This window comes from Neolamprologus multifasciatus, chromosome 3 (genome assembly GCF_963576455.1).
Source record: "Neolamprologus multifasciatus chromosome 3, fNeoMul1.2, whole genome shotgun sequence".
Classification (NCBI taxonomy): Eukaryota; Metazoa; Chordata; class Actinopteri; order Cichliformes; family Cichlidae; genus Neolamprologus; species Neolamprologus multifasciatus.
The window spans coordinates 38226566-38245746 of NC_140441.1; the positions used below are offsets into that span (position 1 = coordinate 38226566).

Consider the following 19181-nt stretch of genomic DNA (forward strand, 5'->3'; position numbering starts at 1 on the left):
AAAACTCTGATAGTTGATTCTGTTCATCTGGACATAACGTTTTCAGTGGGAGAAATGTTTCATCACTCATCCAAGTGACTTTTTGGATGAGTGACGAAATCTCAGGATGTACAACAATTCACAGATCACATTAACTTGGTGGACCAACACATCAAGTTCACCAGAGAGGATCTGAAAAGTGGTAGGTTAGCCTTCTTAGACTGTAGGATTTCCATCAGTAATAGGGGACATTTAGAAGTTGATGTGTACCGTAAATCAAAGCAAACAGATCAGTATTTAAGGTTTGACTCTCATCATCCACGGGAGCGCAAACTGGGTGTCATCAGGACACTACATAGAGCGAACACTATCCACACAGACACAGCGGCCAGGGAAGCAGAAGAACATCACATCAAGAAGGCCCTGAGTAAATGTGGTTATCCCAGCTGGACTTTTGTCAAAGCTGGAAAGACACCTAAAGAAAGCTCCAGCCGATCCAGGAGAGAAGGACAACCGCTGCCCAAGCGAAAACCTGTAGTGATCCCGTATGTGTCAGGAGTATCAGAACAGAAATTTTCTAAACACCAGGTCTCTGTGGCTTTTGAACCCCAAAACACGCTGCGCCAAAAACTGGTCCACCCCAAAGATTGGGTCCCCCGACACAAACAGAGTAACACAGTGTACGCTGTTAAGTGCCAGGAGGATTGCCAGGATTTATACATCGGGGAAACCAAACAACTTCTGGCAAAGCAGATGGCACAACACAGAAGAGCTACCTTGTCAGGCCAGGACTCTGCAGTCTATTTACACCTACAGGCCAGTGGACACTCTTTCAAGGATGAGGATGTACACATCCTGGACAAGGAGGAATGCTGGTTTGAGCGTGGAGTCAAGGAGGCTATTTACATGAAAAGGGAAATGTAAAAATATAATATAAGCTCTGGCGGACTTGGTTCTATGGTAGGTCTTAAAGGGTTAAACTATACTTATCTAACTAACCTATTCTGAGCTAATGCTGAGTTTGTTCAGAATAAACACAACGAGATCTGAAGATGCACGGATAATAATCACGCCAAAGGAAAGCAGCTTGGCATTGAGTGAAAGTATGATGTAAATAAAAATCCTTCTGAATTAACCATCTAACAGGCAAAACTGAGCAGATATTTAGCAGATACAAATTCCAAAATAAATTCACTGTTTGGATTTCCATTACCCCAGTCAGTGTCCCTGCTGGAATTTTCAACTCTTAGATCCAATCTTCTGAACTGATCATCTCACAGAAGGGAAGAACCCAGAATCTCTTTTACACCCCATACTTATAACTCTCACCCTTTGTCCATCCTATCCTACTGGGCATCACATCTTCACATTTTGGACATCCAGTCAAATTGTTGACATTTAATCATCCGATGTCCACCCACACCTTATCTGTCTCTCTATGTCTCTCTGTATGTCTGACCTACATGATTTAACAAAAGGTTTGTACTTTTAAACCTTAAATTCAATTTATTACATTTTCTTTGTTATTCTTAACATGCAGAATTTGTTTTTAGCACATTTTCACATGGAGATTCATTGTAACATAATCTCTTTTCAGACACTTTCTGAGATTAGTGGTTCCGGTGTGTCTCTTTCACCCCCATCCTGCACCACACACACACACACACACACACACACACACACACACACACACACACCAAGGTCAGACTCTTGGTGAGGCGTGTTATTAGAAACACAAAACTGCCACAGATGAAGCTGCTCATGAGCACTCACACATTTCACCACAAAACTCAGACATTAAAACAGTTATTTTTATTACTCAAACTATGTTAAATATATAATTATATAATATTAATTATATTAATATATCGATTACAATTGTATTTTATTTACCTTGATTAAGAATAAAATGCTTAATTATTAGGAACTAGATGAAAGCTCTGTTTTAGAACTTTGACTCACATGAGTCTGACTATCCGGTCGTAAAGTCTGACGTCACTAGTCGTGTCTGGGCCTAAACTCCGCTGCAGGTCCATATATCAAACGATCACTATGGCATTACTGAGTGTTGAAAAACTGTCTAAAGTCTTTCATCTTTAATAAAATGATCAGCGTTCTGCTCTACCAGGTGTAACAATTGAGTTTAACATCCAGGCATCCATGAAAACGGAATTTATGACATTTAACGGAGTTAGAAGTTAGCAGGAAGTTAGCTGCTAGCTTCTATCTAAATACAATATAGCATGTCCTGACTGCAGGGTTTTGGAAACAAATTAAAACGTGCAGCTCTGTTATCACTTCCAACATAAATGAAGACAGAAAACTAAACAGCAGTGACGTTTGTAGGGTTACTGAAGTTTGGCTAGCTGGTATATAATGATGTGCTACGTGACCGCTAGCGACACAGCTATGTTAGCATAATATAAACAAGCAAATTTTTTTTCCACTCGATAAAAGTTAACGTGAGTGTTCTGGGTGGTCAAGAACAAATGTAATGGCATGGCAGGATGCTGTAAAATGACCAAACTTCAGCCAGGAGAACAACTGAGATAATCCACCCAATATGAGGTTAGTCATTCATATACTGCTGCATGGGCTGGGCTGTAGTTACATCCTAAGGTTTTAAAAACTGAGCTTAAATAAATGATTAGCGGTAATAAAAGCCAAGGGAGGTCAACAGTGATCACTGACTGTTTTAGGAGCTTTTTGAGATTAAATAGAAGAAAATGCAAAACATTAAACATGTTAACAACACAAAAGCCATATTAAACGCAGACTACTTTAGGCCCGGAAGTAGGATTCATCCCGTCATCACTTAACGACCGGATTAAGAACTTTTAACATCTCTTAGCTGTGATGTGGAGGCGGCCAGGGGGGAGTTTAATCTTTTTCTACCCCAGGTCTCATGACAATAAAGAGAGCATATTTTCTTCTTGCTTTCAAAGTGTAATTCTTACTTTCACACAGACAAAAGATTTAAAGAATCACAAAAATGTTTATCTCCTATGATAAAATACAGTCAAACTGCATTTCTTGTTTAAATGTATATAGTATAAATTTAAAGCAGACAAATAAAGAAACATTAGGCATCACATTGCAAAATGACAGCAAGAGAAAACCCCCCAGCAAAATCCATGTTTTTTTGTCGTGTTACTCTGTCCTTTGCTGAGGAAGAAAAGCAAAAAAATGGGTTAGGTTTATAACTGAAGACACAACACGACAGTTTGTACATGTGATTTCAGCAAGAATATATACAAGAAAAACTTACACACCTGTTCAGTGTTTCTCGCTTGTTTCTCTGACAGTTTCTTCTACATCTCTTTCATTTTTTTGTTTCTCTCTCAAGTGTTTAATAATTTGTTCCTTGTCTTTTTCTAGCTTTCCCTTTCTTTCTGTCATTTGGATTATAATGTTCTCTGTTTCCTCCATTAGCTTTTCTGTCATCTTTAACAGTTCTTCATGTACTTCTGTTCTCTTTTCCAAGTCAGATTTTTTATCTACACGCTTATTCTTTTTTTTCTCTTTGTCAAGTCTTGGGGTTTCTTTCTCCAACTTTTTCGTGATCTCTTTCATCTCTGTCTTGTCCTCCTGCAGTAGTGTGTTGAGTTTTTCTCTCTGCTTCTTCAGACATGTCTTCTGCTCCATCAGTTTTTCAATGGTTTGTCTGACATGTTTTAAGTCTTCCTCATTGTTCTGCAACTCCTCTTCAAGTCTTTTCTTTTCCTCACATTCTCTCTGTAATTTTTCCTCCATCTCTGTTTGATGTAGTTCATTTTCGTCCTCATCATGTATGCTGATTTCTGTGTGTTAAAATTGCAGGAAAAAAATATTTGGAAAATAGGGACAACATATTAGTCATTTTTATGTGTTCACGTGTTGACAGTATTAATTTACTATACCAGTAATCAAATATAAATGGAAATAAATAATAGATATAGACGGATATTTAAAATAACATTAGATGTACTGAAACTGCTACGTGTGAATCAGAGAGGTTTCGCCAATTTTATTCAAAATCACATCTATCTATTCATTCATATCTAATTTTCACATTTAATTTTCTTTCACTGCTTTGTTTATATGAGTAAACGAGTGAGAACATGACATATTGGTCGCAATTCCCATAACAAGGATAAAACACAAAAAGTTTTAATTTATATTGTTGCTATAACTATAATTTTACAGTGGGTGATTTCCTAAAATATTTTTACCTTTGCCCCCAAAATGTCTCAGTCACACTAGAGAAAAACAATAGCAAGGCAACTTCCTCGTGTGGAATTTCTACACATTCAGCAGGTGGTTGTGGCAACCAGTTGGTCTTCTAGAGGTTGAGGGTGTTCTATACTCCACTTTTGATCACAAGGCAATTGCACAGGTTGCTAATGGGATGCAAACTGCCAACAAATAATCACAGTCTGACTTGAAGTCCAGTTATTCTCCGACAGACGGGCAACCACTTGCCAATAATTAACACTTAGTTTATAAATGCAGACAGAGAGTCAAGAAATTGCAATCAATCTCAGTCAGTCTGCACTGATGAGACCAACTCTGCATGTCTTAACACATCTCTTTACAACACAGGACACAGGGTTATATTCCTTTATAAATGTAAAGTTGCTGAGAGCCTCCAATTTTGCTAGTAAATTGCTGTAATTTCTGCAATCTCCATCCACTGTTTTCCCTCGAGCACCTTTAACATAACTGTTTATGTGTTTGTGTCATTTTTATTTGAATCACATTTGTACTTCTTAGCCCTTAATTTTAAAGGCAGTTACACTAAAACACGACATTAAAAAGGTCTGATGATAATTTGACATTGGGGTAAAAAGTGCTATGAAGTTTGAACTTACTGGTTTTCTTTTGTCCACATTTCCATATTAGGATTACTACTGTCCCAAAGCTTATTAAACAGACAGCCAAGTTGATGATAATGTGAACAGCAGTATTAGACTGGACCATAAAGAGATCACCTGTAAATATAAGGAGACAAAATGTTCTAGATTCAATGTTCTGTAACTGAAAATTAATGTGAGTGATATGAAAAAAGTGTTTCTACCTGAAACATGGATGTGTGTCTCTTTGATTTGACTGATATTCTTCTGTTGAACTTTGCAGGTGAAGCTGTAGCTCTGTCCTTTCTCCACAGTCACTTTACTGCTGACAGTATAGAGGCCATCAGAACCTCTGACAATCTTTGTAGGTTCAACAGAAATTGGTTTTTCCTCACTGTCCACCCACAACATCTGAGGCTCTGGATACCAGCCATTAGATTTACACTCTAACACCATTTTATTTTTGACATTGGTGAGTTCTATGACTGGTGAGGAAACTGAACCTGCAAAGAAAAGAATGAAAGACAAAATATTGAAATGTAGTGGCCAAAATATATATCTAAAAAAAGATTCTTAAATTAGTTACAGTTCGCCCAAATTTCTCTCTTATTGACCTTAACTCAAATTGTCCTTTTAAGCTTATAGAGGGGCACAATGCTATGTGACATCAACTGTGCCAATCTAACTGGTCAAAATTCTAATAATCTTACTTATTTATTCCATTTTCTCTTTTCAAAGTTCCTGTATATAGACTGAAATTAACTTGTACCTATCCAAGTAGTTCTTTGTCAAATCAGCTTTCCTCTGGTTCATCTTGGTAAAAGGGCCTCCTTGGCTGAAGTGTTTTTCTCATGGGGCCAGATACCCCTCGGTTGGCAAAAAGCCCATTTAGTGGGTGCTCAAATCGCCTGTGATTCTAAGTACTTTTGTTTTTTGTTATGTATCTCTCTTATTTGTCCAGTTGTACAGCTTAATAACCCAGCTGCTCCATGTGCTACACTGGTCAGGTTGTGTGCCCTAATGGCCAGAAAACCAGAATGCCAATGACTCTGTAGTCATTCCCTTGTCATGTTCATGTCAATATGCTCAGTTCAAATATCTGTCCAGGAAGTATTTTCTAGCCAAAGTAAGAGCTATTTTGGTTACCCAGAATAAAACTCATATGTCTCTGTGAATGATCCACTTTCTATTGTAGCTGACCCAAGTGTTCCTTTATCCCTCTTGTCATTCTGAGTGCCCTTTGACCCTCAATATCTAGCCGAGTCTTTCTTCACATCTAAATTGCAAAGTGAAGAAATTAATCTAAATTAAATTAAACTTACCTACAGAAAGCATCACCACAGTTTGTGCATTAAATTTAGGTACAAGGCATTTGTATGTTCCTGCATCAGAGAGTTGCACTGTGGAGAGTTTCAGTGAAACGTCTCCACACTGCAGTTTGTTGACAGAGATTGATGTTCTTCCTGTGTACAAAGGATTCTGCTCAGTCAGAAGCTCCACACCCTCTCGCCTCACATAGACAGATCTAGGTTTGAGGTCAGTTCTGGACCAATCCACAGTCAGGTCAACAGCATCCACAGCAGGTTCCAGGTGGCATGGCAAAATGATGTCATCACCAGTCATGGCAACTACTGGCTGAGTTGGACCAATCATTTGATGCTGACCTAACAAATTTAGGCACACAAACAGTTCAGCAGTTTTGTAATTGTGAAGATCAGTCTGAGCAAACTGTGTAATTGATTTATTTAACTACATCAACATAAACTGGTGCTGTTACAGTGTGTGTTTTCATCGTCTGTGAAAGACTACAGGTAAGGACTATAAATTGTGGATTTTATAAATGTTTGTGTGCAACTTACCACCACAAGTTCGTGTTAGAAAAAGGAGGATGACAACAACATGATGCAAAACCAAGAGATGTTTATTCTTTATAGGTCTCATTCTAGATGTCTGCAACAAAAAAAGGGGAAGGGGGGGGGGCATAGCAACACACACCTTTTTATATTAAGCCATTCTCTGATAGAAAAAAATGAAACAGTGAAAGACTGATTTGTAGACTGTCACGGTAATATCACATTTGAAAAAAGTATTTAATTATGTTAAATTTATTTGTAATTATTTGGAAATGTGCTCCTTTCCACATTCCTCAGTAACAACAGAGATCAAGGACATTGCAGGAAATCTGGACATTCAATTGAAAGACAAACTGGGAATTGTTGACTTTTTTTTCTTAGCTCTTGATGAGAGCTACCATGTCATCTGGACACAGCCCAGTTACTCATCTTTGTGAAGTCATTATACTACAAGCAAAATAACAAAAGCCCTTTTTACAAAATCAAAGGTCTGTGAAAATTTTCATAAAAGTATGTTTTTGTTGATAAACAGTGATAAAACATTGGCTGTTGTACTGTGCCTTTTTCACATTTTCTGGTTGCCACATGTACTCTTACCAGTAACCACTAAAGAGATCAAATTAACAGAGCGATGAAAGTAGAGAGACAAGAGAGACAAGTAACATTGAGTTCAGTATATCCATGAGGTCCTCCTCCAATAAGCTCTGTCTGTGCATAGGTCATGGTTTCTATTGTCCTGTTTGCAATTAATAGACTTACTGTCTATAAAATGCTGATAGAAGATATGGATTTTGTTTCAAATTGCAAACTCTCCAAGTAGCTACCAATAACAGCATGTAATTAAAATACACATTCTAAATATTTATGAATACACAAGTATCAAGAAATAATAATTATGTTACTTTCACTCCTTCACTACAAAAAATGTTTCCGCTTACACACTCTTTGTGCCTCTGGTAACTGTAAATGCTTATGTGATTAATCAGATTTTATGTATTATAAACATCTGCTAGATAATTTAGTAAGTAAAGTAAGTAAATAATCAAAATAAATAAAGAAGCAAAGGATTACAGTGTAGCTTATATGGTAAAAATCTACATACCCGTTGAACTGCTTAAAACCATCCCCACAGCTCAAAGAAAGTAGGTTGCAATAAAACAATGTGCACTCTCAGCCCAACCCTCTGTTAAACAATAACGTGTCTTGACTTTATAGTTCCTGATATCAAAGGTCAGTTCTTTTGATAAAATGAGTTGAACTTTGTTTAAATGAACAAATGAATCAAATTGAAAGTTTAAGTCAAAGCTGTGTTTTAACAGATGAATAAGTTTCAACATTGTACATGCTGTGAATTCTGTGTTGAGGAGTTTAGGAATGAACAAGGACATTATGTTTGTGAAGGGTGTCAAATATAACTAACTGTGTACAAGGAGTGATATGAAACTCAAGGTGTAGTTTTATCAGTTAGAACCTTCGCCAGATTGTCTGCTTGCCATAGTCAGTTCTCTGCCTCACATTTTGTCTTGAGTTCCTCAGCGTGTTTCGCTTAACCCTTTTTTTCCTGCTCGCTAGTCGGCATCTGGATATATTTTCCAACTCTTGCCATAGTCACGTTTCAGGATTCTGGTCTGCTGCTGCTGGTAAAACTCACTCACAAACTGCCATCCTCACCTGCCTGCCTCCCTGCACACCCACATCGCACTCTGTACTTACCTTCATCTAGTTCACCTCCTCCTCCAGCTAATCTCCACCTGCAGCCATGTAAGACCTCTTAGTTTTGAAATCTTAGATTCATTTACAACGCCACGGACCACTCTGATTATTATCTCCTTTGTTCCAGTGTTCCTGGTCCGCTATAGTTTCCATCGCCCGTCACTCAGCCTCCGGTTTTTGGTTCTGTGCTTGAGTCCCTTCCTTTTTCACTGGCCATTGAGCCCTGGCACTTTTAAGATACTTTCAGGTGAGAATTTTGCTATGTAAACTTCAACTATCTGCTTGATTTATCAAGACATCACATATTTGCAAAAGTGCTCTGACATTTTTCGAGATGGCTTTTACCCACCAGCTGACTGGGTGGTCAAGGCACAGAATCCCAGCGTATCATTTTCAAACCCCTCTCGGTCTTTCGCTACTCGGGTTAAACATGATATATAAGTCACTTAGATAACTTCTAAATGTTCATGTTTGGTTTATTTCAGTGTTTGATTTGTTCCTGAGTAAATTGGTTTGGCTGAAATTAAAGTTCAGCTTTATAACTGGACCGTTTTATTTAATACTGAAGTCTTACTTGGAGAGCTGTCAGTCTATTTTGAATTTCACCCGTCATATCCCCTGATGTAAAATGTTCTGTTCTTATTTAAACAGCTGACTCTGAATTAAATCTAACATAAAAATATTTAAATTCAGGAGGAAACATTTCACCGGGAGCAATAACAGCATGTTAATACATGGAGATCCTGAAGGCTGCTACAAAAATGATCAGATTATATGTTAAATATTTGTTCAATTCTCTTCCAAAATCCAGCCATCTATTGTCAGTTTTGTGTGTCTACTAAAATAAAAACAAAAGCGTTCTAACGTCTCACCTGTTTGTTGTTATTCAGGCATACATGTGTACTATTTTTATTGATAGAGAGATTAAGCTTGTGTTTCTGTCATGTAGTGAGTCATTGTGCTTAACTGTATGAGGTTTATTAGACATTATGAAACATGATATGTAAAAGCGAATTTTGGCCAAAGTGCTTTTTAAAGTTATCTTTAAAAAAAAAATCTACATCATGTGTAATTTCAATTGCAAATATTAATCACAGTTAAATTAAGAGGGAATGGCAGTAAAAACTGGCGTTCACAGGAAGTCTGGACTTGGCAAAGTTTGAACGCGAGTGCGGACTCGTTTACTTGAAATTTGAGAAACCGCCCCATTTTTGATTAGTATGTTTAATTATTTTATTTTTAAGACTATTGTTGGTTTTAAGCTAGTTTAAACCAAACCACTCCACTGGATTTAGCTACATTTTGGACAGTGTTCCCAGAATGCAGTAGCTAGCAAGCTGATTGGAGACAAAAACAGCTAATCGGAAGTTTTTGCATCCAAGTCTGTTATTGGTTGGTTTTGTAGTACAAATATAACGGTGTGCAGAAAGAGTTGAACATGCAGGGAGCAGAGATGTTGAGAGTGCGAGCGACACACTGCGAGCAGGTCCCCAGAGATCTGACCAAGAGCAAATGCAAAAACAGAGCTAGAGGGGCTGTTACTGTATGTGTATATGGATAATAGCAAACACTGAAATACACTGTTTGCACGCAGCAATAAATTTTGTTCACTCAAATTGAGCTTTTCTTTGCTCAAAATAAATTTCTCCTCAAAATACAATACTTGTACTTTTACTTGTACTTCAATACTCGTATTTCCAATTTTTTTTTACGTGCCATAAATGTTGTGCTTCATTCAGGCATCCCGCAGCATGATGCCAGGGCCCACAAGATATTCAATTTTAAGAATCTATCATGTGGCCTCTTCGGACCTTTTCTTCTCTCCTGACATGATGCTGTTGATTTTGTAAATGACAAACCTCAAGTTAATCATTCGATGTCAGGATGGAGTGATGTGAAGAGATTTAAGTACACAGGACTTCTCATCCTAGCAGATGTGTATCAGTCCAAAGGGGAATCTATCCTCATCCCATCCTGTGGGATGAGCATAATGGGTAACCAATCTTCAGGGCCACCACGTCAGATAGCAGTGTTGGGAAGGTTACTTTTAAAATGTATTCCATTACAGAATACAGAATACATGCTCCAAAATGTATTCTGTAACGTATTCAGAATACGTTACTCAATGAGAGTAACGTATTCTGAATACTTTGGATTACTTAATATATTATCATGCTGTTTACAACTACATGAATGTACTATTGCTGTGATTTATTACTGTTACTGAAGGTCCGCGGCTCCGAACCGTAGTAAAGGGACCTCTGGCGGGTTCCGTGTCGGGCTCGTAGCCGAAAACTAGCTTTACTTTGTTGTGTGGGTCAACTTTGCTAGCGAGAGACAGAGAGAGGCGTTGAAAGGCTGCTCCAACGGAACTTATTGTTTTTGGAGGAAAACACGAACACGGTGTACAGTCGAGTCTTAATAGCTTACTTACAACTGGGCTCGTCAGGCACTCTTCTTGGCTGCAGTGGTTATTATTATATTTACATGCTTCCAGCTCCCGTTTTTGCTCGATGACAGCTCGTACTTTTCCTTTTTCTCCCTCCCTCGTTCACAGACACATAACGTGTATGGCAGTCCATTCTCCCTGCAGCACGGACTACACTGCCCATGATGCTACATTCTTATGTAGCATCATAGGGTGGCACATGCCCACCCCATGCCACCCGTTATACCGGTAGCATTCTGCCTATTAGCTTAGCACAACAACAACAAAAAGGCCTCTCTCACCCAGGATACACACAGAGAGAGAGCGTCACCCTGTAACCATAGCAACCGTAACGCTGCCACCTGGAACAACAGAACGTAGCTGTCAAACAAAACCCAAACAGGCCTGACCCGCCACAATATGAAACAGGAAAGTACCGCCGTGTAATCCATTTATTTCAACAAAGTAACTGTATTCTAAATACCACCTATTTAAACGGTAACTGTAACGGAATACAGTTACTCATATTTTGTATTTTAAATACGTAACGGCGGTACATGTATTCGTTACTCCCCAACACTGTCAGATAGTAAGCACCAACCTCCGATTTGATGACCGACTCAATTGTCCTTATCAACACAAGGAGGCTCCAGGTTGTCCAATTTACTTGTTATAATTTTTTCATAACCTACTCCCTTGCCCAGTATCATCCATACTCTGTATCAGCAGAGCATGAATAATACTGGTAGGGAATATCAAGGCAAACAAGCCGGAGCTTCCCTCCAACGCTGAAGCTGACAAAGGCGAGAGCTGTCTTCTCATCTCTGTTTGCCTTCACAGCCACCACCATGGCAGTGAGTTACATGTCCTCCTTCTGAGCACCAAAACTGTATATTAACTAACTGTATAACTGTATATCAGGATTATAAGTAGAAACCACAAATGATCATGCATTATTTAAAAAATAAATTTTATTAAATATTGTGAGTGGTGAGGAAAGACTTTTATGTTTTTCTTGTTTTTTCTCTTTTCCTCTTCAATTGCATCGATGAGTCTGCCTTCAATAATTTAGTACTGTTCACTGTTGTGGATCAGCAAAGAACATACAGACAGAGATTATTCTTACAGGTGCTAGGGAAATCCTGACATTACAGGATGCATGGTGTTATACTACAACGGTAGAGAGATTTAAAAAATGTGGTTTCAGTAGAAGTGAATGGGGCATTTTTGTATCGAGAGGCACTACACAAAAAATAATAATGTAATACAATCCATTTTGTGTTTGTTCTTTGACATGTCCAATAACCTAATCACCCCCAATGTCCCATCCTCATCCTATTTATTACATGGAAAATTATTTTTTGTGAGTTTTTTCAATAAATAGTTGATAATTCAAACATTTAAAGTCGCATTTAAAGGCTTAAAATCCAGAAGATAATTTAATACTTGTGAATACTTTAATACAAGTGATATATGAAAAAAAGCAGAAGAAATATTGTTGGTTGAGGTTTTTCTGGCATTGTACTAATGCCTGACTGTCACACTCCCACAACTGATTGCGGGTGATATGTCATCATCAGAGTAACCAGTTTTGTTTTTGGGTTTTTTTCAGCATGAATTGTGAGTCTTTGAGCTAGTGCTCTCACCCATCGAGCCCCTACTATATTTTCCTTTGAAAGTAGAAAAGTGAGCTCTCTAGCGATGATTGACAGAGTGCAGAACAAACCTGATGAGTCTAAAGCTTAAAATCAACAAAACACCTCCAAACTTTCAGGATTTTTTCTGAGGAGTAAACTGACTCTTGTTCTCAAGAGTTTGTATCAAGCAGTCATTTTCAGAGGAGAAACCGAAACAATTCATGTGAGTGTACTCCGCCCACTCTGTACACAGCAGAGCATTCAGCACCAGCCTGAATGAAAACCTGAGAAACCTGCTGCTGCAGTCAGCTCTGTGTTTTATCTCTATTTGGCAAATACGTTAAAGAAAAGCACAAAGGCTCAGCAAAGGCTGGAGGTGACCCATCAAACACTCACCAGGAACACAGATAAGCTTAGACTATGGCCTTTTATTTTGAAATTAACCTGCTCCATAGCAGTGTAACCTAGGTACATAACTAAAACTGAAAGCTCAGAGTTTCTTTTAAGTCACCTCGATAGAGAAAGTCCTGCTTTGAGTGCAGGTCTCTGCACGATTCCAAGAACAGTTCTTTATAAAGATAAATACAGCTTTTCTCACACTTTGCTGCTACATTTGGAGCTTTGTGGGAGCTTTTAACAACTGACAAACATTTGTCATCTTGTATGTGCTCAAAACAACAACAAAAAAAAGACTTTTTTTTTCTTTAACTACATATTTTAGTGTTTTTTATAAGGTTCTTGTTTGTTTGTTCTCTGAATCAAAAAACAAAACAACAAAACAACAAAGAACCAAACAAATAAATAAAAAAAGACTTACCACAGATAAAGACACAGTGATCCAAACTGTTGCTGTTAAAGTGAAATGAATCGTTGGAGCTGAGCAGGAAACAGGAACTGAGACAATGATTAACGAGTCACTGGAAACCAGACACTCAAGTCTGATCAGTTTCTAACGTTCACTGCTGCACATTCCTTGGTGTTTATCAGCTAAACACTGAGCATGACGAACACAGGGACGGTTGACCTTTATTGCATATTGCATCAGATCACTACAGATCATGTGTAGATAGCTCAGCAGTTTCTTATTACCTTCAACAAGGAGCTCATGTTTTTGGTAGTGTTTGCATTACGTTCTGTCTGTAAACACAACAGCTCTAAAAACTCTGTAGGGTGTAGAGCAGGATGATGTTATAACAATCCATTGAAATCTGGTTTGCGTCCACCAAGGTCAACTTTATGACTTGTTGGTGGAAAATTGACAAAAGGTCTTAAAAGTTGTACACTTGTACAAGTGCACTGTGTAACAACATTTATAAAGTATAAAGATTTTAAATATTATGTCACGTTTGACCTCTGACCTCTCCCTGAGTTCAACAGATCAACCTGAAAGTCAGAGTAATGATAATGTTATATAGAGCCATTTATTTAAAACTATGTCATTGTTGGTACTGACAGCATGTAGCGAATGATACATGGGCATTATAAATATCAGGTTACTCTGGACCCAAATATGGTCAAACTTTCATAAAATATATTTTATCTATAATTCAAATTCTACTGCCTTTATATTGGTGACATGTTTCATGACTTTGTTTTGTGCACTACAGTAACAGGTTGCAACCACTTAAATACAAAACAGTACAATGTTCCTGAATGTTTTTAAATAAACTGTTTCTTATAAACAAACTTTTTTTGGTATTTACTAGAGATGGACCGATCCGATATTACGTATCGGTATCGGTCCGATACTGACCCAAATTACTGGATCGGATATCGGTGAGAAATAAAAAATGTAATCCGATCCATTAAATATCGAAAAAGCACCTCACAAAACTTGCTACATGGCGTAACTCGGCTCATAACCGTAGCACGTTGCAGCAATATGCATCACGTGATAGAGAGGCTGTGTGTATTTGTAGCCTTGCTAGCAAACCAGCATTTCATCTCCGAGGAAGTTATCCCAGAGAGAAGTAAAGCAAGTGTGTAAGTTCATCTCTGAATGTCTGTAAAGCATTCCCATGTTAAGCTTAACAACAGATATTAGGAGCGACTGCCTCTCTCTCTCTCTCCTGTTGCTACTTCAATCATGAAACTGCTTAATGATAATGCTAATGCTTAGCCGATCGGCTTTTTTGTCGCGAGTCCGTCTCTCTTCTTAGTTTTTGGCCCACTTCTCACCAGAAAGAGGAAACCAGCGGCTGAACAACAGCAGCACGTTTAAGCTTGATAAGCTGTTGTTAGAATTTGTTTAATATTACTTTCTACACCAGGATCCTTTTCTACGCAGCTGACGGCTGTAACTGTGCAGGGGCGGATCTAGCAAAGTTTAGCCAGGGGGGCCGATAGGGCATGAACAGGCAAAAGGGGGCACAAAGACATACTTTTCTTTCTTATTCTCATTTAAAATGTCTAGCTTTTAATAAATAATTATCTGACTCTTACACCCAAAGTTTTAATCTGATGTAAAATCTATAGAAGTCCATTACTGTATATAGTAACTGTTAAGTCTAATATACCCTAGTAAGCTATAGTACTTTTTCCTTTGGGAAGATACCATCTGTGCAGTCTGCAATTCTGTTGAAGAAAGATGTTGAATCTATTTAATTATTCTTGAAAAATAATTTATTTCTGTGCATTTTTCCCCCTGCATCAAATTAAATTTGATTACATCGATTAAGCATCATGAGGTGGAGGGTGGTTTGTTTTTTTTTTTTGCTGGGAGTTTGCAACCCTATTAGTTAGGTTGCTTAATATTTCTGCTAAGTACTCTTTAACATACAAGAATAGGGAGGATGGAGTAGGTTTAAGTTTATTAGATTGATCAGTGTTGCTGAACTATGAAATATTTTGGGCGCAGTGTATTTTTTACATACAGGTATAACAGAATAGCTTTAGTGTTGTTATTTATTTAAACTTGAGTATGAACTTATACAAAATGCAGCAAGATATTAAAAAAACGTTTTATTGATTAAAAAACACACTATATCGGATTCATATCGGTATCGGCAGATATCCAAATTTATGATATCGGTATCGGTATCGGACATAAAAAAGTGGTATCGTGCCATCTCTAGTATTTACCATTAAAAATGTAAATGTATTTGAGTCAAAATCAAATGAATGCTACACATGTACTATATCCACATAAATAGAAACTAATTATACTCAAAATTATGTCAGGTATATCAGATTAGTTTTTAAACACTTTAATATTCACTGTATACATCTTTTGCAAATAGTTTCTTCGGTGCCCCTTGCACCAAACTTTGATGTATTGCTGGTTACATACAGCCAATTTTGATTTTTGCAAATTAACCTTTTTGTGATATTGTTGTGGAGAACATAGAACGGCTCAATTTATTAAAATGAGAAGATAATGATCACCTCTTCCCTGGGGTAATGAATTTGGCCACTCTGACATGGAGGTACAAGAATAAATCAATTTACACATCATATTAACATGAGTACGGTTTTATTAACCCTCATGCTGTACAGAACCTGTGATGTCCAGACGGTATTCCTCTCGTGTTCTGCAGTGAAAACTTGTGGATTTAGGGATTAACATAGTTGCCATGGTTTCCTCTCTTCTCTTATTTATTTTGTGTGATCAGGAGAATTCTGGAGAAGATGGGCCCCTTGCTGGCCAAAAAGAAATGGGATAACTTACAAAGTATGGATGTGTGTTATCAAGAAGATAATTCTTAAGAACACAAGTTAACCCTTTAAGACCGGTCAGAGCGGGCACGCTCCGTTTTGCGTAACTATTTTTTAAATCCCTGTAGAACTGCAACCATGTAAGCTAGCGCAATAATTTTTTTGCATATGAAACAGGAGGAGTTGTACTTACATCTTATGCCATCAGCTTGTCCTAGGTCACAGTTTCCTTCCACATAAAGCTTTGCAAAAACTGCATAAAAAGCGCTTGCAGCAACAACAACATAATATTCCAGAAACACGCTTTGCCGAGCCGATCAGCTGTTCATAACACTTCCTACGTGTTATGAACAGCGAACTAGCTCATGTCCGCCATTACCTGCCCGAAACAGGAATTGACACCATCTTGTGTTTTTTTTTTGTTTTTACCTTCAGGGCCTTTTAAGCCTATACTGGTGTTTTTTAAAGCCATGTTTGACTTCATGCTTTTATGTATAGTTTCTGTGATGCTTAGAACTCATATTGCACTGCTGGAAATAGTTTATTTTGATGCACATGCTGTTTTATTGCAAATTTGCATTATAATATTTATTTTAGTTTTTTAATGCAGTATATAAAAATTGGTGTATCTCAAAAATAAAACTATGAAGACTCAATAAAAAATGTCCTGTGGTTGGAAACTATTTTGTGCAACTTTTTGTATTTACAGTTTTGAGGGATAAGCTTCTTAAATTTCTCTAACTAGAAATATATGTAAAAAAACAAAAACGATTTTAAATTGTTTTGTAGTTTAATGCACTTTTTTGCAATCTATGTAGTTACTATGGACTTAATCTTAAACATCTTAAACAGATGTTTTTGAAACACTGCTGCTTAATTATAGTGTTTATGGTACATAGTAAATTGTTTCCTTTTCTTCTTGGACTTGCTGTATACACCTTAATAAAACACTATTGTTTAGAAGTTATAGTTTGTTTTTATAAATACAGCTTTACAGTTTACAGTTCAACATACTGCATGTTTTATTGTCTTATATGATTTATAGAATTAACATGTTCAACTGGAATCTTTCTGGGTGACATTTGAAACTTTTCCCTGTTTCTGTGTGCATATTAAGTTAATTGTATTTTAGCATATTCATTAAACACAAAGAGAGAAAAAAAATTCAAGTAAAATAAAGATTTGACTTCTTAGATGTTCATCAAGTGAGTTTCTTCTGAATCTCTTCTATTTTGTTCTAAAGAAACAAAATTAAATCTTCTATGATAAAATTCCCTCAAAATGCATGTCTTGTTAAACTGTATATAGTATAAATTTAAAGCAAAAAAAAAAAAAAAATAGAAATATCAGGCATCACATTGCAAAAAGACAGCACTGACAAAAATAACCCATGTTTTATTTGTTGTGTTACTCTGTCCTTCGCTGATTAATAAAAGGAGAGACACTAAAGACACTGGGAACGTAAATTGAACACAACACGACAGTTTGTACATGTGACTTTAGCAAGAAATATGTTAAAGAAAAACTTACACACCTGTTCATTGTTTCTCGCTTGTTTCTCTGACAGTTTCTTCTAAATCTCTTTCATTTTTTTGTTTCTCTCTCAAGTGTTTAATAATTTGTTCCTTGTCTTTTTCTAGCTTTCCCTTCCTTTCTGTCATTTGGATTATAATGTTCTCCGTTTCCTCCATTAGCTTTTCTGTCATCTTTAACAGTTCTTCATGTACTTCTGTTCTCTTTTCCAGGTCAGTTTTTTTATCTCCACGCTTATGCATTTTTTTCTCTTTGTCAAGTAATTGGGTTTCTGTCTCTTTTTTCGTGATCTCTTTCATCCCTGCACAGCAAATTCAAAAGTGTTAAATGTTTTGGTGTTAGTAGTCTTAGAGTTAATTTTACTCTAAGTAGAGTCACATTCTTTTAATGTAACTCTGAGGTGTAAAATAATAGTAGTTAAAATCGAGTGTTAAAAATGAGTGTTTCTATTTCAAATCTGGAGGTGTTACAATGGAAACATTAACTCTTGACCTCTTAACTCTGAACTCCTACAGGGGCTATGACACCAATAGAGTAAATTCACAGACTCCGCCCCCAGCACGGCTCCAATCGAAGCTGAAGTGAAGCCGTTTCAGAACATTTTGCTCTACATATTTGAGTTGTTTGCCATGCTTGGTAAGTCATGTTTTCAAAGATTGTTTCAATTATTGTTATTAGCTTTTACTTCTGTGGCTCTTTGGAGTTGAGACAAAGCTGTGTGAAAGGCATTAGCCATGTTGCTCGGTGATAGCATAATATTCTGTTTTAGCTAGCTGAAAGGTATTGTTTGCGGGCAAATACCACAGCCTTGAAAAAAAGCTTGCATGTGAATTTTCAGTCAAATTTCTTGGTCAAATACACTTAAAACAATGTCTAGAATGTGAAATGTTGATATAATGGTGCTACTTGAAGCCTGAAAACGATCTCCCATAAAAAACCGAGCAAACAGCAGTAGCAGATGTCCCGACTGAGTTCTACGTTAGCACTTAGATTCCTCCAGAGTTTTGTGCACACGGTTTAGGTAAAAATGAAAAAGGTTGAGGTTTTACATTTAGTTCAGTATTACCTGTTGTCTGTGTCCTTGTCTTTTGGGAAAATACTTTACACAAGTAATGGCTCAAAGGATTCCTTTTTTTTTTTACTGTGCTGCAATTGATTTGTGCCATTAATTAGTGTCAACTAATTTTTATTCAATCTCCACATAGGATATGCTTGTGAAGATGGAATATGGGGGAGAGCAGAAGTGCGTTGAAGTTCCACAAAGTGATGAATGAAGGACATGCATATTGTATTTTGTATTTATTGAAATAAGTGATGAGAATGCTGTTATTTGCATTTACCAGCTCACCTATGTCAGACCTTTTGATAAACGAAATTCTAATGAAAGTGAGAACATGTACACTGTTACATCTTTCAGAAAATGTTTTGAAATTGTGGTGCACAGTTCAGAATAAATGTTTTTCAAAAACCATTGCGTCTTTTTAATAAATGTTTATTTCCAAAAGAAATTTCTAGAAGTTCAGAACAGTAAAATTCCCGTTTTTTAGAATTA

The 19181-nt window shown here is 37.0% G+C and overlaps 1 protein-coding gene and 1 long non-coding RNA gene across 3 annotated transcripts in view; one reads left to right on the top strand and one right to left on the bottom strand.

The window, feature by feature from the left end:
• The window catches only part of LOC146523042 (butyrophilin subfamily 3 member A2-like), a 107818-nt gene extending 94236 nt beyond the window's left edge, over positions 1-13582 (bottom strand). The window contains exons 1-7 of one of the 2 annotated variants that reach the window (XM_085154658.1): positions 13260-13582; positions 6671-6761; positions 6134-6475; positions 5036-5314; positions 4830-4949; positions 3252-3779; positions 1865-3144 (exon numbers count right to left, since the gene is read on the bottom strand). In XM_085154658.1, the coding sequence (XP_085010784.1) occupies positions 3256-3779; positions 4830-4949; positions 5036-5314; positions 6134-6475; positions 6671-6752 (1347 nt within the window). In that variant the 5' untranslated portion in view covers positions 6753-6761; positions 13260-13582 and the 3' untranslated portion in view covers positions 1865-3144; positions 3252-3255. Of the gene's footprint in view, positions 1-1864; positions 3145-3251; positions 3780-4829; positions 4950-5035; positions 5315-6133; positions 6476-6670; positions 6762-13259 lie in introns of those variants that run through there. The other variant, XM_085154657.1, reaches the window with a different exon arrangement.
• Positions 13583-17921: 4339 nt separating this feature from the next.
• Positions 17922-19100, top strand: LOC146523051 (uncharacterized). The gene is made up of 2 exons (XR_014873273.1): positions 17922-18265; positions 18835-19100. It is a non-coding gene; the product is annotated as an uncharacterized LOC146523051 (long non-coding RNA).
• The last annotated feature ends 81 nt before the right edge of the window (positions 19101-19181 follow it).